This window comes from Capra hircus, chromosome 13 (genome assembly GCF_001704415.2).
Source record: "Capra hircus breed San Clemente chromosome 13, ASM170441v1, whole genome shotgun sequence".
NCBI classification, from domain to species: Eukaryota; Metazoa; Chordata; class Mammalia; order Artiodactyla; family Bovidae; genus Capra; species Capra hircus.
In genome coordinates this window covers 25,323,948-25,351,207 of record NC_030820.1, presented here as the reverse complement: position 1 = coordinate 25,351,207, position 27,260 = coordinate 25,323,948, and the positions used below count along the sequence as shown (strand labels likewise).

Below are 27,260 nucleotides of genomic sequence, written 5' to 3'. Positions count from 1 at the left end.
GATAACCTATTTGGATCCTGGAAGAGAAATAGAACATTAGTGGAAAAACTGAGGAAATCAGAATAGAATCTGTAACTTAGGTAATAGTGTTGTACTAATATGAGTTTCTTAATTTTGATCATTTCATGGAAGATGCTAATGTTATAGGAAGTTTGGTGAAGCGTATTCACCTAGGTAAGGTAATGGAAACTTTATTATCTTTGCTAATCTTCTGAAAGTCTAAAAATATTTCAAAATAGTGAAAAATTTTAGTTATAAAAAACTAAATTTCTTTGAGAAAATAAATGAAGACTCAAGAATTAACAAGAAAATATGCAAACAGGAAATATGCAAATAAATGCAGAATGGATGCAAAGGAATTAAAAAAAAAAAAAAAACTACCTTAAAGACTTTGTGTGGATCACAACAAACTAAGGAAAATTCTTTAAGAGATGGAAATACCAGACCACCTTACTTGCCTCCTGAGAAACCAGTATGCAAGTCAAGAAACAACAGTTAGAACTGGACATGGAACAATGGACTGGTTCAGAATTGGGAAAGGAATACATCAAAGCTGTACATTATCACCCTGCTTATTTAACTTATATGCAGAGAACATCATGCAAAATGCCAGCCTGGATGAAATACAAGCTAGAATCAAGATTGGTTGGAGAAATATCAATAACCTTAGATATGCAAATGAAACCACCTTTATGGCTGAAAGCCAAGAGGAACTAATGAGCCTCTTGATGAAGGTAAAAGAGGAAAGTAGAAAAGCTGGCTTAAAATTCAACATTCAAAAAACAAAGATCATGGCATCTGGTCCCATCACTTCATGGCAAATAGATGGGAAAACATGGAAACACTGACAGACTTTGGGGGGCTCCAAAATCACTGCAGATGGTGACTTCAGCCATGAAATTAAAAGACGCTTGCTCCTTGGAAGAAAAGCTATGACAAACATAGTCAACATATTGAAAAGCAGAGACATTTCTTTGCCAACAAAGGTCCATCTAGTCAAAACTATGGTTTTTCCAGTAGTCACGTATGGATGTGAGAGTTGGATCTTAAAGAAGTGCTAAAGAACTGATGCTTTCAAACTGTGGTGTTGGAGAAGACTCTTGCATCCCTTGGATTGCAAGGAAATCAAACCAGTCAATCCTAAAGAAAATCAACCTAGAATATTCACTGGATGGACTGATGCTGAAGCTGAAGTTCAGTACTTTGGCCATCTGATGTGAAAAGCCGACTCATTGGAAAAGACCCTGATGCTGGGAAAGAACGAAGGCAGGAGAAGGGGACGACAGAGAATGAGATAATTGGATGGCATCACCAACTCAGTGGACATAAGTTTGAGCAAACTTCAGGAGATGGTGAAGGACAGGGAAGTCTGGTGTGCTGCAGTCCATGGGGCCACAAAGAGTCAGACACAACTGAGTGACTAAACAACATTAATTATTTTCTAAAAGTTACCTGAAAGATGACAGTTAAAAGTTCTGACACCCTATATTTTTTTAGTGGTATACTAGAAATTGAAGGAAATGCTTAACTTAGTAAAATTTGCTTCTATCAACTCTACTTTGAAGGAAAAACTTTTTCTTTTAAGATGTTCTCTTGAAATCAAAAATGTTTGCAATCACTGATGCTGTTTAACATAGTTACTGAAAGTCACAACCAATTCAAGAATTCTTGGCAAAAAATGAGATGTAAAGATCTGAAGAGAAAAGAGTAAATTGTCATTATTTGTAGATAATATGATCCTTTAGTTAGCAGTAAAATCAACAGACAAATATGAGAACAATAAGACAGTTCAGTAAAGTTAGTAGATACCAGATCAGTGTTCAAAAATCTGTATATACACCAACAATTTCCAGCAAAAAGTTATAACTAAAAATATTCCATTTAAAATAGGACAGAACCCATTATGTTAGTAGTTAACTTAATCAAGAATACACAAAACTTTTATGGAGAAAATTTGAAACTCTAATGAAGGACAAAATAGATGATCTGAATAATGGAAATACATCACATGCTCTCAAGGAATAAGTTACTTTATTAAAAATGTCAATTCCCATCAAATGGAGCTATAAATTTTATGCAGAACCAATCAAAATTCTATATAGTTTTTTTTTTTTTTAGAAACTTGACAGCTTTCTTTAAGTAGAAAAATAGAAGCTGTGAAAAGGGGAAAGAAGGAGGCTTTAGGCTTTGCCAAAGCAAATATTGAGACGTACTACCCAACCATGGAAATAAAACATAATAGTACTGACTAGGGACAGACAACACACAGGGGAAGCAGTGGAAAAACAAAATAGAGAACTCAGAGACATACATATGCACATAAGACACTTGTATGTATGATAAAGGCTGATAGGAGTAGAAACCTGGATCATTAAATAGATAAAAATAAGTGGATCCCTAGCAAATACCATGTGCAAAGGTGAACTCCCAGTGTTAAAGATCCAATTGTAAAAGGTAAAACTTTAAAGTATTAGTTGATTATAAGAGAATAATTTTGAGGCAAGGCATTGAAAGATCTCATAAATAAAACCAAGAACTATAAACTGTAAGGTAAAATTTTGATTAAGTAAATAACATCAAAAATGTTAAAAAATTCCACTCAAGGGGAAATATTATGGTCAAAGTTACCGGAAAGATAACAGATTGGGCTATATTGAACTGTCTAAAGTTGACAAGGAAATAATATCTAGAACCTCTTGAAATACAACAAAAATATAGAAATCACAGTAGGAAACAGGCAAAGGCTATAAGCAAGCAGTTCAATAAAGAGCAAGCCCAACAAGTTTACAAGTACATGAAATGATACTTAAGCTAATCAGTAATCAGAGAAATGCAAACTAAAACAATAGTAAGATGTCACTTTACATTCATTAAACTAACAAAAACTTAGAAAGCTGTATAATGCCAAATATTGGCGGGAATATGAGGCTATAGGAGCCCTTATGCCTTGCTATTGGATATGTAGACTGATGCAGCTTGTCTAGTGAGCAATCTTGCAATATTTTGTAAAATTACATTTACCTCTCCTTGTGACCCAGAAATCCTGCACTTCAGTTTATCTCTCAAGTAAATTCTCACACAGGTCCCTAATGGGGCATATAAGCTTACCACAATGTCACTGTAATGGCAAGGAACCAAAGACAATCTGTCCATCCCTGGAACTGGATAATTTCTACATACTATGCAGCAATATACCAGTTCCCTGGTGGCTCAGACGGTAAAGCGTCTGTCTACAATGTGGGAGACCCAGGTTCGATCCCTGGGTTGGGAAGATCCCCTGGAGAAGGAAATGGCAATCCACTCCAGGACTATTGCCTGGAAAATCCCATGGACAGAGGAGTCTGTTAGGCTACAGCCCATGGGGTCGCAAAGAGTCGGACACGACTGAGCGACTTCACTGTCACTATGCAGCGAGTACTGGGCAGCAGTAGGGAAATAGACTGGTTGTATACATAGCAGCAGGAAGAGATTTTTAAAACAGAATTGTATAAATAAAAAGCAAAATAATGAGAAATATAGAAATCATTTAACTAAAATGACTTATTTATAAATAGTAAATGAAAGGAAGAGCACATGTCACAGGTTCATTGCTAATGGGGTAGGATCAAGGAAGAGAGACTTTTAAAGGGGACAAAGAACAATTTCCTTTCTGTTTCCATATAACTGTAGAAGACTTTAGATTCGTCTTTCAATCATCTTTGGGTAACTTCCTCATTTGGAGCTTCTTGTCCTCAGAAATGCCCACCCAATGCTCTCTAATCATTTAGCTCAAACCCATCATTACAAGAAGTACAAGAGAATCAAGAACACAGTCTGATCGCCTCTAGAGTATCTTAAAGAACTTGACGACAGTCTGTCTCAAAGCAAGAAAATGTTCTCCTCCCCCACACTACTTTGCAGCTGACATGTCCAGAGAAGCCTGCCAAAACTTTACATAGTGACAAATGTCTTCCATCTGTCTGGCTTCTTGTTCTTGGAAGGCTTTTTGGTAATCAGGTCACACCTTCCTTGAGAAGATCTGTATATTTTTTGTGGAGAAAATAAGTTTTGTTTTTAAAAAAGAAAAAGAACCAATAAATATAAAATGAAGTAAGGTCAATCAGAATGTCAGTTCTTCACCTACAAGTACACAGTCTTTGTATTTTGGGGCTCTTGAAGATGATCCTTTTTCAAAGTTAAGTCCAGCACACATCTTAAAAGTGCTAGGGTTTAAGAGTTTGATAATAGATGATTGTCCTCCTGAAAAATGTATTTTGAGTTTGCTGCTTTCCCAAAAGTAGCTGACTAATGTCTTATTTTACAGTTTTCCTTTACTGGAATAATTTTGAGATACATTGTTTCAATTTTAAATGACAAGAGGACAGTTTATTTTTCAAACACATCCAGTCTTCTTTAAATGACCTCTTTGAATATGGCCATTTCTAAATGGGGTAGAAACTCCCTTGTCAAGAAAACCAGTACAAAGAGATCACCTGTATTGACCCATTATTCAAATAACAATTCTATAAAAGAACAAATATTTTTATTCATTGATAGATGAGGAAAATAGGGTTCAGAAAAGTTATATGTCCAAAGACACTTTTTTTTTAATTGCTAGGAAGGAAAAATTAAGAACAAAGTGTATTCTGTCAGAGAAAATAAATGTGAACACTAATCTACCTTAAAATATATAATAACAATGTTATACCTTGAGTTTCCTGGTGCCTTCATTAAACAAGTCATTTATGTTAGTGCTTGGCTACACTATCTAAGTGAAAATGTTCTTTTTTGTTAGTAATTTTTTAAGTCATTAAATTTCTTTTTTCTCTTAGTTCTTACTCATATAGCTCTTCAAGTCAAATTGTCTATCTAATAATGTGCAGTTTTTTATTCTGAATGACTTTTCTCAAGATCCTACTACTTTATAAAAATATTTTATAATGTTATACAAAAGGTACAAGCCAGCCATTGATAGTAATTTTTCAGAGAAAGATAGCATGTGCCAATTCTTTTGATTTAAAAATAATAACTAAGTAAGCCTATAAAGTACATTTAAAATATTCCCATTGGAATTTAAATAAAGTACTTCGGTGGTTAGATGCCCAACTATGAACTAAATATAGGACTTACTTATAGGACTTACTTGTATGCTTTGAATCATGTGTTTTTAGTTATTATTTATTGGGTGCTTATTGTGTATTATATATTATCTATGCACACTCAAAACATCCTCATTGAACTTGTTATATGACTGATACTATTCTCCCTAATTTATATTACAGCTATATATGGTCACTATCATTCTCCCTAAATAATGGTTGAGAAATTTGGGACACAAAGAGGTGAAATAGTATATCTAAGACACAAACCAAATAAGCAAAAGAACTGAATATGATGTCCATATCTTTAGGTATAAAGGTAATAAAACCAATCAGAAGACCTAAGTTTGAGTTCTTATTCAAGTTGGTGAATTGAGCATGTTTCTCTACCTCATCCCTCCACATCCAACTGTAATGGCAGTAAATAAATACAAGATGGAATGAGAAGAAGTAGTAGACCAAAGATTTGACATAATTCTCTGGGATCCTACTGATGATCAGCTGGAGTGGTAGCAACCAAGCCCAGGACATGCTCAGGAGAAGGCTGGAACAGAGGCAGAAACTGCTCTTTAAGTAGAATTTCCAGAAAGATTTTAAGCTCAAAGTCAACAGGTTTCAAGAGTGAAAGTAAAAAATGAAGCAGATATCAAGGTGATGAAGGATTTCAAGTTGGCATATCCTCTCCTTGTGTGCGGTGATGGCACTTATTCTCAAACTAAAAACAAAGATCTGTTCTATAAAGAGCTTGAAAGAAATGCCTAGAAAGAACTAAAACTTCTAAATGGTTATTAGTTCTCCCAGAGTAAAGATCTGCAGTGATCCAGAGACTGTGCGCTTCCTTCTCAGGCATCCAAAAGTAAATGTTGAAAGACTGACAGTCAAGGGGAGGTATACTGGCCTATACACCTGCCACAGGAATCCATGCCATCTACCTATGTATGTTAACCTAGTCCCTTGGTCATAAAACTATGACTGACAAGGGTCATATTTGAGATGAATTGGTAGTATAAAGGAGAAGAACTGGTAAGAACAAGAAAAATAACTGAACTATAACAAATAGCAGTAGTTCACAGAACAGAATATAATCAATAGATATTTCAACTAATATTCTCTAAGAGAGTTAAGAAAATAAACATGCAATTATGAAAAAAGAAACAATCAGAGCAAGAAAGAGTTCATGGAAAGTAAGAGACTGCCAAATGAAAACTAATTTTTCCAAAAGGTTAAAAAAAAAAAACTTCTAGACTGTAGAAAAGAGAGATGGAAGATGAGAGAAAAGTAAAGAAATACAGGGATCAATCCAGAAAGATGAATGAAAGTGAAAGTAAAAGAAAGATGAATACCTAACTATAGAAGTTCCAGAAAGAGAAAATGGATAGCAAAAAAGTAGTTTTAAGCCATTATAAAAGAAAATTACTGAGTGGAAAAGTCTAGAAGGGCCAACTAAGTGGTGAAGTTGATGAATAAAAAGAATCACATCTAAACACATCATCATGAATATTCAGAACCCCAAGGAAAAAGAGAAGATCTTAAAAGTTTCCATGAAGAGAAAAAAAGATTACTTACAAAGATATAATAAATCAGGTTAACATCAAGTTTTTCACCAGCAACAATGAATGCTAAAAAAAAATAACCGTATCTTTAAAATTCTGAGAGCAAAATGACTTTGAACCTATAATTCTGTATTCAGACTATCAATCATGCATGAAGACAAAGACACTTTCAGACATGGGAAGGCTTAGAAATTTTATCTTACACAGATTCTTTCTGAAAAAGTATTTGAAATTGGGCATTAAGGGGTGGGAAGAAATGAATTCTTGAAATAAGAGGACTAGCATCCAACACATAGTTGAATCCAAAATTTCAATAATTTGAAAATATTTCCATGATAGTTATTCTGTAGAAGGCCTAAAGCAATTGGTACAAATTCTTACTCCTTGGAAGAAAAGTTATGACCAACCTAGATACCATATTCAAAAGCAGAGACATTACTTTGCCGACTAAGGTCCATCTAGTCAAGGCTATGGTTTTTCCAGTGGTCATGTATGGATGTGAGAGTTGGACTGTGAGGAAGGCTGAGTGCCAAAGAATTGATGCATTTGAACTGTGGTGTTGGAGAAGACTCTTGAGAGTCCCTTGGACTGCAAGGAGATCCAGCCAGTCCATTCTGAAGGAGATCAGCCCTGGGATTTCTTTGGAAGGAATGATGCTAAAGCTGAAACTCCAGTACTTTGGCCACCTCATGCAAAGAGTTGACTCATTGGAAAATACTTCGATGCTGGGAGGGATTGGGTGCAGGAGGAGAAGGGGACGACAGAGGATGAGATGGCTGGATGGCATCACTGACTCGATGAACGTGAATCTGAGTGAACTCCGGAAGTTGGTGATGGACAGGGAGGCCTGGCGTGCTGCGATTCATGGGGTCGCAAAGAGTCAGACATGACTGAGCGACTGAGCTGAACTGAACTGAATGGGACTCCAAGAAGAATGTCTTCAACATTGTAACAAAAGCAATGTAAATATTCTTTAACAAACAATGATTGATTAAGAAGTTGGATGATTTTAGAAGCAAGAAAGCATAGGACTCCTTTTTGTTTCTTTAACATGAAAAGGAGAGCATTGGCAACTGCATGGAAAGAAAATAGGTGAAAAGTTTCCATGCATATGTGCCCAAACTAAAGATAACATGATTTTGCACAACTGATCTAGAAAAGGGAGAGAAAATCCATTGGTCCTTGAAATTGGAACGTTCTAAAAATGGCATAGGGATTTCTGTGTGTTGATTTTATATCCTGCATGGCATTCTAACATGTATACTATCATGTAAGAATTGAATCGCCAGTCTATGTCTGACGCAGGATACAGCATGCTTGGGGCTGGTGCATGGGGATGACCCAGAGAGATGTTATGGGGAGGGAGGTGGGAGGGGGGTTCATGTTTGGGAACGCATGTAAGAAATTAAAGATTTTAAAATTTAAAAAATGAAAAACTAAAAATAAATAAATAAATAAATAAATAATGGCATAGATTCGTATATTCACATTTCAACTCTTAGAAGCCATTAATGGACAAAGCATGTTCTGTTTTTTTGTTTGTTTGTTTTTACTGCTGTGACAGACTGAAACTGTGATCATCTTGAATTATCTAAAAATGTTGCAGTAGGATGAAGAGGGTAAAAAAGAAAACAATAGAAAATACTATTTAAAATTTATGGATAGAAAAATCAAAATAACCAAGAGAAAATTTTTAAATATAATTAATAATACAATAGAGTACAGTAAGAAGAAAATGCAATACAAAGAAGCTGAATCCCACATTTGTCATATCAGAAAAGCTAATGATGATTTTATTTCCCAAAATTCATAACCCCAGTTTTCCACTGATAGTACTCTTCATTAGAGATGCACGTCTACCTGTACATCCTTTCCTATGATGCAGAGTCTTCCTCCTTCAAATTTGTGTCCAAATGTTTATGCTGTCTCCTCTGGCTTTTCCAATCCTACTTCTGTATGTTGTGCCTCTCACTGGCAGTTTCTGAGGCAGCCCCTGACCTGACATCTTAACGCTCACCATGAAAGGCAGTACTGACGTGTAAGACAATATTGTCACCCTGCTTTTTTAACTTATATGCAGAGGGCATCATGTGAAATGCCAGGCTTGATGAATCACAAGCTGGAATCAAGATTTCCAGGAGAAGTAGCAACAACCTCAGATATACAGATGATGACTACTCAAATGGCAGAAAGTGCAGAGGAACTAAAGAGCCTCTTGATGATGGTGAAAGAAGAGTGAAAAAACTGGCTTAAAAACTCAACATTAAAAAAATGAAGGTCATGGCATCTGGTCCCATCACTTCATGGCAAATAGAAGGGGAAAAGTGGAAGAAGTGACAAATTTTATTTTCTTGGGCTCCAAAATCACTGTGGATGGTTACTGCAGCGATGAAATTAAAAGTCACCTTCTCCTTAGAAGGAAAACTATGACAAACCTAGACAGTGTATTAAAAAGCAGAGACATCACTTTGCTAAAGCTATGGTTTTTCCAGTAGTCATGTACGAATATGAAAGTTGGACCGTAAAGAAGGCTAAGCACAGAAGAATTGATGCTAAGGCTAAGCACAGAAGAATTGATGCTTTCAAGTCGTGGTTCTGAGAATACTTTTGAGAGCTCCTTGGACTGCAAGGAGATAAACCCAGTCAATCCTAAAGGAAATCAACCCTGAATATTCACTGGAAGGACTGATGGAGAAGCTCCATTACTTTGGCCACCTGATACAAAGAGCCAGCTCACTGGAAAAGACCCTGATGCTGGAAAAGATTGAAGGCAAAAGGAGAAGGCGGTAGCAGAGGGTGAAATGGTTAGATAGCAACACCAACTCAATGAAAATGAAACCGAGCAAACTCTAGGAGATAATGAAGGACAGAAGAGCCTGACATGCTGCAGTCCATGGGGTCACAAGGAGTTGGACACAACTTAGGGACTAAACACAACAACAAAAATAAAAGATAACAAAGTAAGTCAGAAAACACCAAATGACAAGACCTGCCAGCCACGAGCTTCAGAGAGGGGGAGACCCACAGGAAGTCTTCCCAGGCATGCTGGTGAAGGAAAAAAAAATGCTTTGCCCCTGAGTTCTTCTGCTGTCTGTGTTTAGAGAGGGTCTCACTGTACAATTTTAAGCCAGGGAGCAAGAAAAGCACCCAGCTGGTTTTTACAAGAAGTTCTAGATTTTCATTCTTCAGCCTCTATTACTGGTTAATTATTTCAGTTTACTCATTCACAGCCAAGAATGGAACAACTATAGATAGCTTATTCTTTGGTTGAAATCCTATCAGAGAAGTTGGAAAGCCCAACTATTCCATACTTCCTGAAATAAGCAAGGCACTTTCAAATGGTAGTGAATATGGGAAGTTATGAATTATGGTCCTTACATTTGAAAAGACCAGTAGAACTGTTTGAGGAAATAGAATGTTTACATAAAGAGACCAATTACAACAAGAGGCAGCTGCTCTCATGATAGTCCCTGTTTTAAAGGTGAGAAAACAAAGAATAACTCACAATAAAGTGATAGAGAACCAGGATACAGCCTAGTGCTCAGTACCTGTGATCTCCCTGCCTTCATGACCTGCTAGTCATCCTACCCCTCCCAGGAGGGTCATCCACAATATTGGAAAGCTTCAGGTACCCAGCATAGCCAGCAGCCAGGTTTTGTGAACCACTAAAACTAAAGTTGCCAAGCATTTACAACTTTCAGTTCTTATTCTTAAAATCTTATAAAAGGAATTATATGCTTCAACCTTATCAAATTCTGTTTACATTTTCCCAAGTTTGTATTTAAGTACCATCTGATTCTGAATTGTGAGGATTTTGTTTTTGATATAGATTTATCTCCTGCACAGGGTTTGGAGAGGGCCTGGAGAAGGCAATGGCACCCAACTCCAGTACTCTTGCCCGCAAAATCCCATGGGCAGAGGAGCCTGGTAGGCTGCAGCCCATGGGGTTGCTAAGAGTCAGACACGACTGAGCGACTTCACTTTCACTTGTCACTTTCATGCATTGGAGAAGGAAATGGCAACCCACTCCAGTGTTCTTGCCTGGAGAATCCCAGGGACAGGGGAGCTTGGTGGGCTGCCGTCTATGGGGTCGAACAGAGTCGGACACAACTGAAGTGACTTAGCAGTAGCAGTGGGAAGGTATTATCAGTCTTTTCAAGTGATCATGATACCCAGCCAAGTTTGGAATCAGTGAATAATGGACGGAAGTTAGCATTTACTTGAGGACTCAGGGTCTTTTTGTCTGTGCCTGTTATCTAAACTACAAGTTCACTGTAGCCACAGCTAACACAAGTGATTGTCACCACTTTCTTGGGTTTCAATGTCCTCATGTGTAAAAGTAAAAATAAGTTGGATTACGTGATCTCTAAAATCCTTTTTGGGACTTTTCAGATGACTCAGTGGTAAAGAATCCACCTGCAATGCAGGAGACACTGGTTCCATCCCTGAGTCAGGAATATCCCTTGGAGAAGGGAATGGCAACCCACTCCAGTATTCTTGCCTGGGAAATCCCATGGACAGAGGAGTCTGGTGGGCTCCAGTCCATAGGGTCTCAAAAGAGTTAGACATGACTTAACAACTAAACAACAAAATCCTTTTTACTTCTACAAGTCTGATTATTCAAAAAGGAGCTTTCCCAAGATATTTACTAAAACATTGTTCCCTTAAAGAATGCTCCAATTGTTATTTGCCTCTTTCTCAAAAAAGTGGAAAGACAGATATCTAAATAACTTTCAGAGGGCTGTATTATGAGAGCCTTCTCACAAAACTAATTATTAAGTCAGTGCCTGAAACAGCTTTCTCGAAAGTTTGCCTCATCCAGAAAAATAATAATATTCGTCTTTCTTTTCATGAGCCTTGGACTCATCTCTTAACATTCACATCATTCATTGTCATTTCTCTGTAATCAGCATGATATACAGCTGCCATCTGCTCATTCCTTGCCCCTGCAGCTCACATGTATTACATGTTTATTGATAGCACAGGGGGAAGTAGTCATGCATCAGTTTGTGCTACAGTACTTAGCACGGTAAAGCCTCAACATTCTTTTCTATCATGTGGTTGTTGTTATTTTTTAAGGTCTCTTTTGATAAGATTCTAGGTCGTGGTGGTGTTCAGTCACTAAGTTGTGTCCGATTCTTTGCGACCCCGTGGACTGCAGCAGGTCAGACTTCCCTGTCCTTCACTATCTCTCAGAGTTTGCTCAAACACATGTCCTTTGAATCATGGATGTGATGTCATCCACACTTCATCCTCTGTCACCCTTTCTCCTGTCCTCAGTGTTTCCCAGCATCAGGTCTAGACATTAATAATGTTAAAACTGCATCTTTAAATATGTTACCATCTTATATAATGTCTATATGTCACTTATTATTCTAGGAAATTTCATTTATAATAATTTCAAATTCAACTCTAGTTGAATCAATAAAGTTAAAGCAGAAAAGAGCATTTTAGAGAATTCCTTGGGGATCCAGTTTTAGGGCTCCGAGCTTCCACTGCAGAGTGCCTGGGTTCACTCCCTGATCAGAGCACTAAGATTCTGCAAACCATGCAATGTAGCCAAAAACCAAACAAAAAAATCATTAAAAAAGAGAAAACAGAGCATTTAAAATATATATATTGTAAGCTATTAATATTCCTTTAATGGGATAAGCTCTGCATCAGCCCGATTATAGCTTTTACTTCTTGAGATAAGGCTCTAAAAGGCAATCACAATCAACCTTTTTTTATAATGATTAAATCTTCTGGTATTTGATTTCTCACTACTTGCTAGAAAAGAATAATTCAGTTTTATCAGAACTGTGAAAGTGCTCCATAATAAACAGCTTCATGATAAAGTAAAACACTGTTCCACAGCATCATAGATTGTTAATTGTTTTTCATCATTTCTTTCATCTCCATTTGTTCCATGTCCCCACTCCTCTCCATCCCCTACTTTTTCTCTCTCTCTTCTCTTGGTCTCCCCAGATTCATACACATACACACACACACACACACACACACACATATTTTCTTTTCAAAATGCATCCTTTAATGAGAGATCTCGAACATAAGACATTTAACTATATAAGTAGCAAAACTATGCTTAGCAACAAAATCTGCAGATAATTTGGCCAGATGTTCTTTTTGAGCCTTAATGACATTTAAATATAAATTAATATTCATTGATTCATCAAAATTTTCCATTTCTTAGTCATACCATTTTCTATATATGCAGTGATCTTATGTTCCAAACAAATAGAAATGTGATCTGACAAACTCATACATGCACACACACACACACAAATACATATAGAACTCCTGAAATAAGGATAGCCACAAAATAGCATTTTTATATGTGTTCTCTCTACACCAGCAACTTTCAGCCAGAGGCATTTTTACCCCTTAATGTAATACTTGGCAATGTTTGTAGGCATTTTTGATTGTCACACTGGGCAGGGAGGTTGCTACTGGCATCTTGTGGGTAGAGTCAGGATACTGCTGAACAAGACAGCCCCTACAACAAAGGATTATCTGGCCCCAGGTGTCAATTTTTCTGAGGCTGAGAAACCCTGCTCTACACAGTGGTCTAATGCTTCAAAGAAGGGGAAAGCCAAATTCTTCGTTCCATTCTGTGCAACTGATTAGAACAGAAAGAGAAAAAACACACACGTCCATAATTCCATTTAAATCTCTTTAACCAAACTGGTTATATGGCTACACCACAAAGTTTTTCTTTCCACCCTGAAACCTCTAACCACTTTAGGATGGAAAGACAGATCTATTCTCAGTTTATAAGTGGCTTTTTATCCTCACTGTCCTAGGCATTTCCCCCAGTATGAGTGAAATACTTTGCCAGATGGTATAGGAAAGATTTTGATAATCCTTACCACACCTATTCTGAAAATAAAAGTTTCTGCAGCTTCTGGCCCCTTGTTTTGTATGTTTCACATATATTACATGTTTTAGTATAGCTTGTCTTGTTTAACAAAATTATTATGAAGACAAATAGCAATCTAGTTGATATGCAGAAGTAAGGTTTAGATTTTTTTTGTTTCTTCTTAGGCATATTTTGCTGCATCTTGATAACTTATAGATGATAATAGAACTTTGTAGTTGGAGAGACAATGGAGTTTAATTTCCCATTTTCTAATATCCCAGTTCATCAAATATAAGATGCCATTGATCATAAGATGCATTATTAAATTCTGTACCACTAAAAGAAAGTTTCTGTCAATGGAAAATGACATGCCCATGCCCTCAATCATAAGACACATCTCAATTTGAGTGACATCAGAATGTAGAAACGGACACAACTGAGCGACTTCCCTTTCACTTTTCACTTTCATGCATTGGAGAAGGAAATGGCAACCCACTCCAGTGTTCTTTCCTGGAGAATCCCAGGGACGAGGGAGCCTGGTGGACTGCCGTCTATGGGGTCACACAGAGTCGGACACGACTGAAGTGACTTAGCAGCAGCAACAGCAGCAGAATCTAGAAAAGGTACATCTTAGACTTGACGAAAATACATTATGCTACAGTACCTTTTCCTCTTTCTGAGAGAAAAGCCATGTGTTGTGTTAGCTTAAGAAATCTTTCCACAGTAATGCAATAAGGCATATACACAATGGATAAAACACATAAACGGTGAGAAAACTAGGGTAAGAAAGTAAACTAAAATCTTACATAATTCTAAGTTCCCTTTTAGGTTATAAGCAAACTGGGAACTTTGCTAATTGAACAAGATTTCTAGATATAAATGGGGTAAAGTTATAACAGATTTTACAATAAAAATTAACTGGATGTCAGTTAATTGTAAGTATCGATTAACTGTAATAGAGACTGCCTTCTTTAATAAAAAGGAAATAGGGATTTTGGGGAAAAATGATCTTGGGGTCAGATCACATTTAAGCTAATCTCTGTTTTCTCTAAATTCTACCTATAATGAAGGTAATAAAACTAAATGAACCCTGTGATTGCTTTGAGGCAATGTAACCTCCTTTGGTCAGTCATGGTTCCTATATTAAGTTTAGTGTTGTAGAAAATGGGTGGGCTGACCAAGGGGGTACCTGAGAAAGACTTTTGGTCAAGCACATTAATTTTTCCTAAACTAAGGAAGTATTTTATAGAACAGCCTATCCACCTAACTCTTTTCATAGGTCAAGTGTTAGGAAGAATGACTGACCAGAGAAGTAACTGCCCAGTCAAGGTAGAAATACCTAGAAAAGGATTCTTGCTAAGGCTAAAAGACCAGCAAAACAAGCCAATGTATATGCCATAGCTGTGCTGGGCAAGGGCCTAATGATGCTATTAGCTGCACAGTCTCCCAAGAATAGCCCCAAGACCAGTGAAATGCCTGTTTGCATGCAGTGGCCATCAAGCTGCCAAAGCTATCAAAATTCCAATGTATTATTTTAGTAATTGCAATTACTTAAGATGGTGGAGGAATAGGACCACAGCCTTGTCTAGTTCAGTGAAACTATGAGCCATGCCGTGTAGGGCCTCCCAAGATGGATGGGTCATGGCAGAGAGTTCTGACAAAATGTGGTCCACTGGAGAAGGGAATGGCAAACCACCTCAGTATTCTTGCCTTGAGAACCCCATGAACATGAACAGTATGAAAAGGCAAAAAAGTATGACACTTAAAGATGAACTCCCCAGGACAATGGGTGCCCAGTACTGGAAACCAGTGGAGAAATAACTCCAGAAAGAATGACGAGATGGAGCCAAAGCAAAACCAACACCCAGCTGTGGATGTGACAGGTGATGGAAGTAAAGTCCGATGCTATAAAGAGCAATTTGCATAGGAACCTGGAATGTTAGGTCCATGAATCAAGGCAGGTCAAACAGGAGATAGCAAGAGTGAACATCGACATTTTAGGAATCAGTGAACTAAAATGGACTACAATAGGTGAATTTAACTCAGATGACCATTATTTCTACTACTGTGGGCAAGAATCCCTTAGAAGAAATGGAGTAGCTATCATAATTAACAAAAGAGTCCGAAATGCAGTACTTGGATGCAATCTCAAAAACAACAGAATGATCTCTGTTTGTTTCCAAGGCAAACCACTCAGTATCACAGTAATCCAAGTCTATGTCCTGACCAGTAATGCTGAAGAAGCTGAAGTTGAATAGTTCTATGAAGACCTACAAGACCTTCTAGAACTAACACCAAAAAAGATGCCCTCTTCATTATAAGGGACTGGGATGCAAAAGTAGGAAGGAAGACAAGACATACCTGTAGTACCAGGCAAATTTGGCCTTGGAGTACAAAACGAAGCAGGTCAAAGGCTAACAGAGTTTTGACAAGAGAATGCACTGGTCATAGCAAACACCCTCTTTCAACAACACAAGAGAAGACTCTACACATGGACATCACCAGATGGTCAACACCGAAATCAGATTGATTATATTCTTTGCAGCCAAAGATGGAGAAGCTCTATACAGTCAACAAAAACAAGACCACGAGCTGACTGTGGCTCAGATCATGAACTCCTCATTGCCAAATTCAGACTTAAAATGAAGAAAGTACGGAAAACCACTAGACCATTCAGGTATGACCTAAATCAAATCCCTTATGATTATACAGTGGAAGTGACAAATAGATTGAAGGGATTAGATCTGATCGAGTGCCTGAAGAACTATGGACGGAGGTCCGTGACATCGTACAGGTGGCAGTGATCAAGACCATCCCTAAGAAAAAGAAATACAAAAAGGCAAAATGGTTGTTTGAAAAGGCTTTACAAATAGCTGAGAAAAGAAGAGAAGTGAAAGGCAAAGGAGAAAAGGAAAGATATACCCATGTGAATGCAGAGTTCCAAAGAACACAAGGAGAGGTAAGAAAACCTTTGTCAGTGATCAATGCAAAGAAGTAGAGGAAAACAATAGAATGGGGAAGACTAGAGATCTCTTCAAGAAAATTAGAGATACCAAGGGAACACTTCATACAAAGATGAGCACAATAAAGGGCAGAAATGGTATGGACCTAACAGAAGCAGAAGATGTTGATGAGATAGCAAGAATATACAGAAGAACTATACAAAAAAGATCTTCATGACCCAGATAACCATGATTGTGTGATCACTCACCTAGAGCCAGACATCCTGGAATGCAAAGTCAAGTGGGCCTTAGGAAGCATCACTACAAACAAAGCTAGTGGAAGTGATGGAATTCCAGTTGAGCTATTTCAAATCCTAAAAGATGATGCTGTGAAAGTGCTGCACTCAGTATGTCAGCAAATCTGGAAAACTCAGCAGTGGCCACAGGACTGGAAAAGGTCAGTTTTCATTCCAATCCCAAAGAAAGGCAATGCTAAACAATGTTCAAACTACCACACAATTGCACTCGTCTCACACTAGCAAAGTAATGCTCAAAATTCTCCAAGCCAGGTTTCAACAGTATGTGAACCGTGAACTTCCAGATGTTCAAGATGGATTTAGAAAAGGCAGAGGAACCAGAGATCAAATTGCCAACATCTGCTGGATCATGGAAAAAGCAAGAGAGTTCCAGAAAAACATCTACTTTTGCTTTATGGACTACACCAAAGCCTTTGACTGTGTGGATCACAACAAACTGTGGAAAATTCTTCAAGAGATGGGAATACCAGATCATCTGACCTGCCTTCTGAGAAATCTGTATGCCAGTCAAGAAGCAACAGTTAGAACTGGGCATGGAACAACAGACTGGTTCCAAATCAGGAAAGGAGTACATCAAGGCTGTATATTGTCACCTTGCTTATTTAACGTATATGCAGACTACATCATGAGAAACACTGGGCTGGATAAAGCACAAGCTGGAATCAAGATTGTCATGAGAAATACCAATAAGCTCAGATACTTAGATGACACCACCCTTATGGCAGAAAGCAAAGAACTAAAGAGCCTCTTGATGAAAGTGAAAGTTCAGTTCAGTTCAGTCACTCAGTCATACGACCCCATGAATTGCAGTACGACTCTTTACGACCCCATGAATTGCAGCACGCCAGGCCTCCCTGTCCATCACCAACTCCTGGAGTTCACCCAAACTCATGTCCATCGAGTCGGTGATGCCATCCAGGCATCTCATCCTCTATCGTCCCCTTCTCCTCCTGCCCCCAACCCCTCCCAGCATCAGAGTCTTTTCCAATGAGTCAACTCTTCGCATGAGGTGGCCAAAGTATTGGAGTTTTAGCTTTAACATCAGTCTTTCCAGTGAACGCCCAGGACTGATCTCCTTCAGAATGGACTGGTTGGACCTCCTTGCAGTCCAAGGGACTCTCAGGAGTCTTCTCCAACACCACAGTTCAAAGAGGAGAGTGAAAAAGTTGGCTTAAAACTCAGCATTCAGAAAACTAAAATCATGGCATCTGGTCCCATCACTTCATGGCAGATAAATGGGGAAACAATGGAAACAGTGAGAGACTTTATTTGGGGGGCCTCCAAAATCACTGCAGATGGTGACTGCAGCCATGAAATTAAAAGATGCTTGCTCCCAAGAAAAGCCGTGACCAACCTAGACAGCATATGAAAAAGCAGAGACATCACTTTGCCAACAAAGGTCCGTCTAGTCAAGGCTATGGTTTTTCCAGTAGTCATGTATGGATGTGAGAGTTGGACTATAAAGAAAGCTGAGCGCTGAAGAATTTATGCTTTTGAACTGTGGTGTTGAAGAAGACTCTTGAGAGTCCCTTAGTCTGCAAGGAGATCCAACCAGTTCATCCTAAAGGAAATCAGTCCTGAATATTCATTAGAAGGACTGATGCTGAAGCAGAAACTCCAGTACTTTGGAGTTTCTCCAATACTACCTGATGCAAAGAACTGACTCATTGGAAAAGGCCCTGGTGCTGGGAAAGATTGAAGGAGGGAGGAGAAGAGGATGACAGAGGATGAGGTGATTGGATGGCATCACCAACATGATGGACCTGAGTTTGAACAAGCTCTGGGAGTTGGTGATGGACAGGGAAGCCTGGTGTGCTATAGTCCATGGGGTCACAAAGAGTCGGACACGACTGAGCAACTGTACTGAACTGAACTGATTTTAGTAATTCTGTTTAAATAACTCTGAACATCAATCCAGAACTGAATAGAGAAAACAAACAAGGCCCTAGTGCTTCTGTACAACCAAGTACGAAATAACACCAACAATATACTTCTTGTCATCCCAGTGCATTACATTGTAATCATAAAACAGTGTGTGTTAGAAAAGGGTAGCCTTAAAACCCTGAATGGTGATCAACCAGCTGATGCTTCAATGAAGTTGAAAGTAAAATTTGACCTATCTAGCATTTGAGGCTATAAAATCAGTCTTGTGAGAGCATTAGTTCTCTCCCCAGAAGGTAGGCCTAAACTCTTGTCATTTATTTAAGTCTTGGAAATCCCATTTCTGCTACCAAATGCTGAAGGCATTATAATGGCACGATAATGCTGAACAAATCTAAATAGCCTTCTTTGAAGTTTTAACACCAACTATAAAGGGAAAATCAAAGACAGGTTGTTTTTTAAAGTAAGTAAGGAGCTTCAGGATGCCTCAACATTGATTACTTGGAGAGAAATTATCCACGTATACTGAGCCTCTTGGTTTAGAAATCTGTGCAACAGCTTCTTATTGACTTTAAGTAAATTTCAAGGGATCTTTCAACATCTAAAAACTCAGATCATATTTATTCTTATTTTGAATGGAATTTTCATTTCCCTTAACATATATATATATATATATATTTAATTCAGTGTACAATGAGAGGGCTTTCTTTAAATATCCTATTAGCAAATCACCATGATAAAGTCAAACACTGAACATATGTGAACATGATCTGCATTTAAATGAGCATACAATAACTGGTTTCAGTATTACAATCAAAACTTCGAGTTAAAGTGACATATTTAATGTACATACAGTCACAGATCTCTAGATTATAAGGAACCCAACAAGTCACCTAGTACAGCCCCATTTAATTTACAGAAGAAGAATCAATTAGAAAGGCAACTGCTGATAACTAATAAGGACCTACAGTATAGCACAGGGAGCTCACTCAGTACTCAGTAATGGTATATATGGGAAAAGAATCGAAGAGAGGCTGGATGTATGCATATGTATAACTGGTTCACTTTGCTGTACACCTGAAACTAACATAACATTGTAAATCAACTACAATAAAAATTTTAAAAAGAAAAGACAACTGCTGCCCATAGCAATACAGTAGTCCAGGATGTGGTCCTTTCCTAGGGCCAATATCTCCTTTTTCCAAGGTCAGTATTTCCACCATGATCCACTATAATTACAAGCCTTCACAATAATTAGGAATGAAACTAAACCATTATATAATTATATATTACTATAAATCATGTGAGTTTAATACACCTAAAATAAGAAAGTGTTCAGCTGAGGACAGTATTTAGGAAGACAGAAGCTATGATACGAAATGTTTACTGAACTTCCTGTGGGATGACAGTTCTTCATTTAGTCTTTACAGAATCCCAAAGGAGATACACTTCACTGTTCACAGTTTAAAGATTGAAACTCAAAAGCCTCAATAACAGAAGTCCATCTAAAAACTATTTGATCTACTACTGAGGTAGACAACTCTGTGCTGTTCTGTAGGTTACCCTTTTCACCACTACCAGGACCCAGAAGAGAGACAGGATATGTGTGGCCTAGAGCAAGATGGTCATTTCTCTTACCCTCTTTTGTTCCAAGCAGAGATCTGTACCAAAATCTCTGATGCAGCTGTGTGGGCATATGTTTGTGAAGGAGAGAAAGTAAAGTAACCCCTCAGGAGTCAGTGACTCAGTGACAACAATGTTCAAATAGCATTTCCACACTATTGTGGAAAAATTCAGATCTAACATTCACTTGTTGTCCTCTTCTTCTGCATACTACTCCCCCATCAGTCATCATTTCCACAGGGTACTGCATTTACGTGTATGAACCCTGTTTCCAAAGCCTCTTTACCCATTGGATAGGTAGTTTCAAAATTCACAGGACAAGGAGTTACAAAGGTATACGGATGTCATCAAGTCTGTTTCCGCATTAGTTGTGCAGAAACTGATTTCCAGACAGGTAATACAGCCAGTCTGAGACAAAGCTGGGACTTGAGGCAAAGTTCTCACTCAAGTCTAATCCTCTTCTCCCTGTGCAGCATACTTGACTATACAATTGGCCAAAAGCACAAGTGTCTGTCATGTCTTTGACCAAATATATTAATTATTTCAAGCCAATATCATGTTTTTAACAGCAAGTTGAAAGCAAAATTGGTGATCAAGAACCTAGGGTAGTAGAAAGACAATACAAGCCTCATAGCTAGATAGATCCAAGTTTGATTTAACCTCTTTAATTTACTAACTGGCTGCCTTGGTAAGTTGCTCAGCTTTTCTGAAGTTGTAACTACAAGAATATTGTTGTTTAGTCACTAAGTTATGTCCAACTCTTTGTAACTCCATGGACTGTAGCCCAACAGGGTGGCTCTCTCCATGGGATTTCCCAGGCAAGAATACCATTTCCTTCTCCAGGGGATCTTCCCAAGCCAAAGATTGAACCTGCATCTCCTACATTGGTAGGCGGACTCTTTACCTCTGAGCCTTCAGGGAAGCCTACCTGAGAATATTAAGAATTAAATGCAGTAGGATATTTATAAAGCATCTGATCCATAGTAGATGCTCGATATATTGGTTCCCAGTCATTCTAACTCACCCTAAAAGAGCTGTACCACTCTTAACAAATTCCTTTATCCCTTTGGGTCTCAGTTTCCTCCATTGTACAACGAGAAGAGGGGGAAAAAAGCAAATGAATTCCAAAATCCCTTACAACTCATCAAGTATGAATTAATTCCCAAAGCTTCCTTTACCTTAATTTAAATTCAGCCAACACTAGGTACCTTATATTCATCCTTGGCAATGTTTCTGTGATCTCAAAGATTTGGGATCCAGCTCCATAGTACTTTTAAGTTCCATATGGAAAAATTACTACACAAAACCAAAGGACTTAACTTTAAAGAAAACTCTACAAGGATGTCACAAACCTATGTGATAAATAAATACAATTTAGGGTATATCTTAAGTTGTTACTCTTTTTTCTCTTTTTTTTTTTTTTTTTGCTGGGAAAGAAGATGAGAACTTAAGTGTTGATACTATAAGCCTATAACGGTAGACTCAGGACCCATTTAGGTAAAGCAGCTAATGTCATTTTGGGGGTAAGAGAAAAGGAAGAGCAATAAAATTCTCTTCCCATGTGAGTCTTATGCTAGACCTTAAAATTTAAGAAATTTGTGTCATTCTGAAGCAGAGGGGAATAAAATTTATTCTGAGAGGTGTTTTACAGTGATAGGCATTAATATAAGAAGATAGTTGACCATGTTCTCCACAATGCTTTTGAATTTCATGTTTCAGATTTACATTCTCTTTAAATAATGTATAATTTAAATGCTTGAGTCTTAAAAGCAAGACCTGGGGAAATATTAACTGAAATTAAATGAAAACCTTAACTGCAAAGTTTCTCCTCTTCTCTTCCATGAGGAAAGCGTTATCAGTAGATCTTTTTGTTGTTGTTGTTGTTGTTATAGAGAAGGCATTTTGCACATATTGGGTTGGCCAAAAAGTTCGTTAACATTGTATGGAAAACCCCAAACAGTTTGGCCAACCCAATAACACTCTATAGGTTCAAAATATATTTAAAATAATGATTAGAGCTCCCCGTCATGGTTTCCCAAAAATTCATTTGGGGTTTATCCTGTTACCATACCTGTACAATATTATTCACTTATAAAATTTTAGAATACACATCTTAGATGATAAAACATCAATAGCATCAAAAACTTTTGCCTTTTATTAGTATGAAGAGACAGAAAAGGCCCATTGAAATTTTCTGAAATGTGTGAAATACTGTGATTTTTTTTTAAGCAAGAGCTGTGTTATATGGGCTAAATTTTTGGTTCTAAAAGGTGACAGAGAATAAACTATGTTCTTCAATATAAGTTGTGTGCAGAAGTCCAGAGAGGTCCATATACTTTAGGCATGCTGCTGCTGCTGCTGCTGCTGCTGCTAAGTCACTTCAGTCGTGTCCGACTCTGTGCAACCCCATAGACGGCAGCCCACCAGGCTCCCCCGTCCCTGGGATTCTCCAGGCAAGAACACTGGAGTGGCTTGTACGTTAGGCATACATATACATATGTAGCAAGCATAGTGTGAACCAGAGGCAAGAAGGCCTAGATCCTGTTTCTGCTGTTGTTAAAAACTTGATGTGTGATTTTTGGACAAGTTACTTCACCTTTCTTATCTGTTTCTTTATGAAACAGGAGGGACCATCTGATCTCTCCCAAGATTTCTTCCAGTTTCTATAAGCTGTGTGAATCCTCGATACGGTACCTGAGTGGCACAGGACATGCGGCAAAAGTGCTCACAGGAAAGCACTTACTCTGTTCTTCATGCATGCTGCTAGGGAGAACCAGATTCTAGAGAGACCCAGACACTAAATGGCCTGGCTTTGTGCCTTGGTTGAAGAACACCATCAGTGACTATGAAGGCACTTAAAGAGACTCAGCCAGAGGAAACAAACTATTTTCTGAACATAGTCCAAAAACTCGGTAGGGTCATGTGAACCCTCACGACCTCAGACCCCTTGTGTCCTCAGCCTTTTATCTTGACTAGCAGAAAGGCCTGAGTTCATTTAGACAACGTATGCTTTCTGAGCCTTATGAGAAACAGTTCTGAGAATAAATGGACTCATCCCCAGTTCCACATCTGATCCTTGAAAATACATGTATTTTTATGCATCAGCTACAATATACATGGCACTCCTAGGACACCTAGACAGAGTTTAGCACAGTGATTAAAAGTATGAAATGAGCTCACATCCTGCCTCTGCTACTATTTAACTGCTGCATGATCTTGGGAAAGAAGCTTCAGGTTCTGTTTTTGTAAAATTGGGAAACTAATAAAACCTAACTCTTAGGGTTGTTGTGAGGATTAATCAAGATAATACATGCAAAGCAGAGCACAGAGCCTAGTATAAAGTATCTATTAGTAAGATGGGTGGATAGATGGATAATATAGATAGATACATGAATACATAGATGGATCTTTCAATCCTGGGAGCTAGGACTCCCTGAAAAGGCTTATGTGAAGGCCAAAAGCAATTTTTTGGCAATGAATGGCATCTACTGATCTTTCCTCTTCTGAGCAAGCAATATAGCAAATACTCAAACCTGGGATCAGCTCTGACTAATAGGATCCTGCAGAAATTAGGAGGAAATAAGATTATCCTTAAAGTAGGAAAGAGTTATGCTGGTTTAAGACAAGATCCTTAAAAGAGAGAAACAAAAAAAAACATTTAATGTGGTCATACAATGTCAGAGAAAAGGTGTTATTTTTCATTCATGTCATCTCAAGTGTTGCCAGCATTAACAGCTACAGAATTTTATAACTGGGTGTCTCCCTAGAGACTGTCTATCGCTAGTTTACCTCCCTTACTTGATAAATAAGTAGCTGAGGGCCAAAGAGATCAAGCAGATTTCTTGAGGTCATTCAGCAGTAAATGACAGTGCCAAGACAAGTAAGTGTTCTGACTCCTCCCATTCACCCACCCAGTACTTCCCCTGGTATCTTTCACCAGGTTATCATTCTTTTATGTGCCAGCAAGGCATTAAAACACATACAAGTGCCTCACTTTTGCCCAGTTTCCCAAAAAGTACAGAAGCAACCTTTACCCCCAAAACCTTCTTCCCATTGGGAATGGGGAAGGGTCCCAGTTAATCTATGGCCCTCTCCCAGCCCCTCTTTGGAATCCTTTCTGTTCCTCATTTTCACTCTTAAGGGCTACTTCTAAAACTTCACCCCAAAGATCAGGCACATCCCAGGGCGCAAATTGCCCCCTGCTAATTTGCACATTCTCATTTTCCCACAAATGCAGAACTACAGAACTATTAAGTCTCCTGAGTTCCCTGACTGAATTCAATGAGAACTGATCCCTCCCTTCCTAGGCTAATTCAATCAGGTTCATTTATAAAGGGTGAGCACCTGAAGAGCCAGAGAACACTCGAAGTTGCTTAGTCGTGTCCGACTCTTTGCAATCCCATGGACTATAGCCTACCAGGCTTCTCCGTCCATGGGATTTTCCAGGCAAGAGTACTGGAGTGGGTTGCCATTTCCTTCTCCAAGAGAACGCTTAGGTGTGCCTAAACAAGAGGAAGAGCGGACCAGGGAATCGGAGATGGATTGGGGGAAGGAGGGAGATGAGTAGAAGGAGCACACAGAGCAAATTGCAAAGTCTGGATCTGGGAGACAGCTATGCTGCTGAAACTGACTCACTGCTGAGGGTACAGAACTGCCGCGGGATTGACTGTTTTCATCATGCGCTCTGGTAACTGACTAACAACAGACTGACGCCCCAAACTGCACACGTAGGAGGAAGCAGGCGGAGGCTATCCCGAAGTTGCAGAAAAAAACGAACTTTCTTCCTGCTTCCTTCTCTAGTCTCATTAGACGTTCACCAGTTTGCGCCTGGCTAGCATGCCCTGAGCTCGCCAGGTTTCTGTGCATCACCCCTAACGGGGAGCCCCCCTCCCTGCTCTCCCGGGGGTTAGAGAGAAACAGGGCATCTCTCCTTGCAGGGAAACTGATTTGAGAGAAAAGCTATCGTTGAGTGTCTGAAGCTGACAAACGCGGGGCGCTTCTTGTCCCTAAGCATTTGCGGCTGCTGGGGTGTCCCTCAGCCCAGGTCTGGGCTTTGAGGGTGGGAGGCGTAAGGGTCACAGCCAAGTGTTCCTTCTCCACACTCACAGCCACCCGCGAAACCGGAAGGAAGGTTTTGCCTTTTATCTTTTTACCCCGCCCTACCTGAATTCCGGGGCCAGGTTAGGCTGCAACCCGTAGAAAGCAGCGGAGAGAGTGACCAACCACCCAGGCTTGTAACTGCCATTCTCGCACTCCAGGTAAGGCGGAGACCACTTGACATGGCTCTTGTCCCCGCTCAGCCCGTCCCTGCGCCGCCAGCTATGTCCCAGGCCCCGTGGCCCCTGATTGGAGCCGCGACGGTGTAAGTGAGTCCTCCACTTGCGCCGGAGGCCGTGGAACCACTCGGTCTCCAGCGTGGCGTTGGCCAGGTGGTGTGCTGAGGAGGACAGATCCTGGAGCAGGATGCGACTCTCCTCGCGCGTGGCCTGGAGGAAGACCTGCGGGGCCGGGGCGGACAGCGACTCGGTGCTGAAGGTGATGGCCGCCCGGGAGATGCTGGGTTCACCCTCTAGGAGGCTCCGCACCAGTGCTTGATACCACTCCAAGTCGTCCTGCAAGTTCTGCTCCCGCGACTTATTGCTCTGCAGCATCATGTTGAGGAAGTTGGTGGCGTGTGTCAGCGTGTCCAGCGCCCCGTGCAGTGAGGGATGGGAACTGGCTAGGGCAGGCGACTTCCCCGGCAGGCCCGCCAACTCGTAGCGGCTGGAGCAGTTGGCTCGCTTCAGCTTGTGGGAGTCCCCAGTGTAGAGGTAAGAGGCCACGTCCATGGGCACCTCCTCGGCGAGTTTCTGCGCCAAGATGGTGCCGTCGGTGGAGCGGCTCCAGGGAGCAGAGGGGTCTGAGGCAGAGGCTCGAGCCGGCTGCTGGGCGTGCTCCTTTGCTCTCAGGGTCCTCTCTCGAGGGGAATCCGGCCGACTTGGAGCTTCTCGGCTGGCGCCAATAGCTCCCAATCCGAAATGAACAAGCAGAAGGCAGGAGAGGAAGGGGTAAGCCATGACTCCCATCTGCCTCACAGAGCGGAGAGGAGGTAACGGGAGGAGTCACTTTTTAAATTGTAGTCGTCAGTCTGTCAGCCGTAAGACTTTGCTAGGGGTCTTCCCCCTTCTCCAGCAGGCATCCAGTCCAAAAGGACTTTAAAATAGGGCTGTTCCGAAATATGCCCGGCTGACTAAGCTACCGTCACAGGAAATCAAATCACCTGTGGCAACGCCGGCTGCTCCCGCTCCACAATGGGTCGGCTCAGGATTACGCACCTCGCAGCCTTGAACCGAACAGGTTACATCCCCTTTTGCAGCCGGCAGCTATAGTTAGCCTGCTTACGTCTTTCCTTCCACCGCCGCTCTCATTGAGGTGTGTTCAAGAGCTGCTGCTGCTGCCGCCGCGGCCGCCGAAGACGCTGCTCCATCATCTCACCCGTGGCAGGTCGTTCCCGCCTCCTGGCTCTGGCTCCTCCCCGTTCGCTTCGCCCGGAGACGCGGAGCGCGCGCGCACAGACCGGCACCGCGAGCGCAGGGGCGAGTCCCAGAGAGCGAGGGTTTCTTTTAAGACGTTTGTCTCTCCAGACGCAAGAGGGTTAGGCAGCTGGTTAATTGGAGTCTTTAGGTTTGGCCACAAACCACACTCCTGCCTCTCCCTGCTCTCGGGAGGAAAGCCGGTTTAAAGAGGCAGCTTGGCCGCAACCAGCCCTTGTAGGGCGGCTTCAATTCGTCTTGTTCTCTGTTTGGTCGGCTCCTCTGTCAATCAGCCGAGTACCATTTGTTCGGCTGGGGCGGGAGCTGTCCAGTGCTGAACCCGAGGCTGCACGGAGGAGGCAGCAGCGTGGGGTGCAGCAGTCCTTTCACCCACTCGCGTTCCCTGATGATGACTCGAGAGCGTGAAGGGTTGGGGGTGGGTGGCCTGGAGTAAAGGGAGAAGCAGAGCTTGGATGGCTCAGAGAGAAGGAAACT

The 27,260-nt window shown here is 40.1% G+C and overlaps 1 protein-coding gene across 1 annotated transcript in view; it reads right to left on the bottom strand.

The window, feature by feature from the left end:
• Window positions 1–26,997, bottom strand: part of GPR158 (G protein-coupled receptor 158) — a 302,282-nt gene extending 275,285 nt beyond the window's left edge. Inside the window, exon 1 of the mRNA XM_005687944.3 lies at window positions 25,417–26,997. Coding sequence (XP_005688001.3) covers window positions 25,417–26,318 — 902 coding nt within the window. The 5' untranslated portion in view covers window positions 26,319–26,997. The remainder of the gene's footprint in view (window positions 1–25,416) is intronic.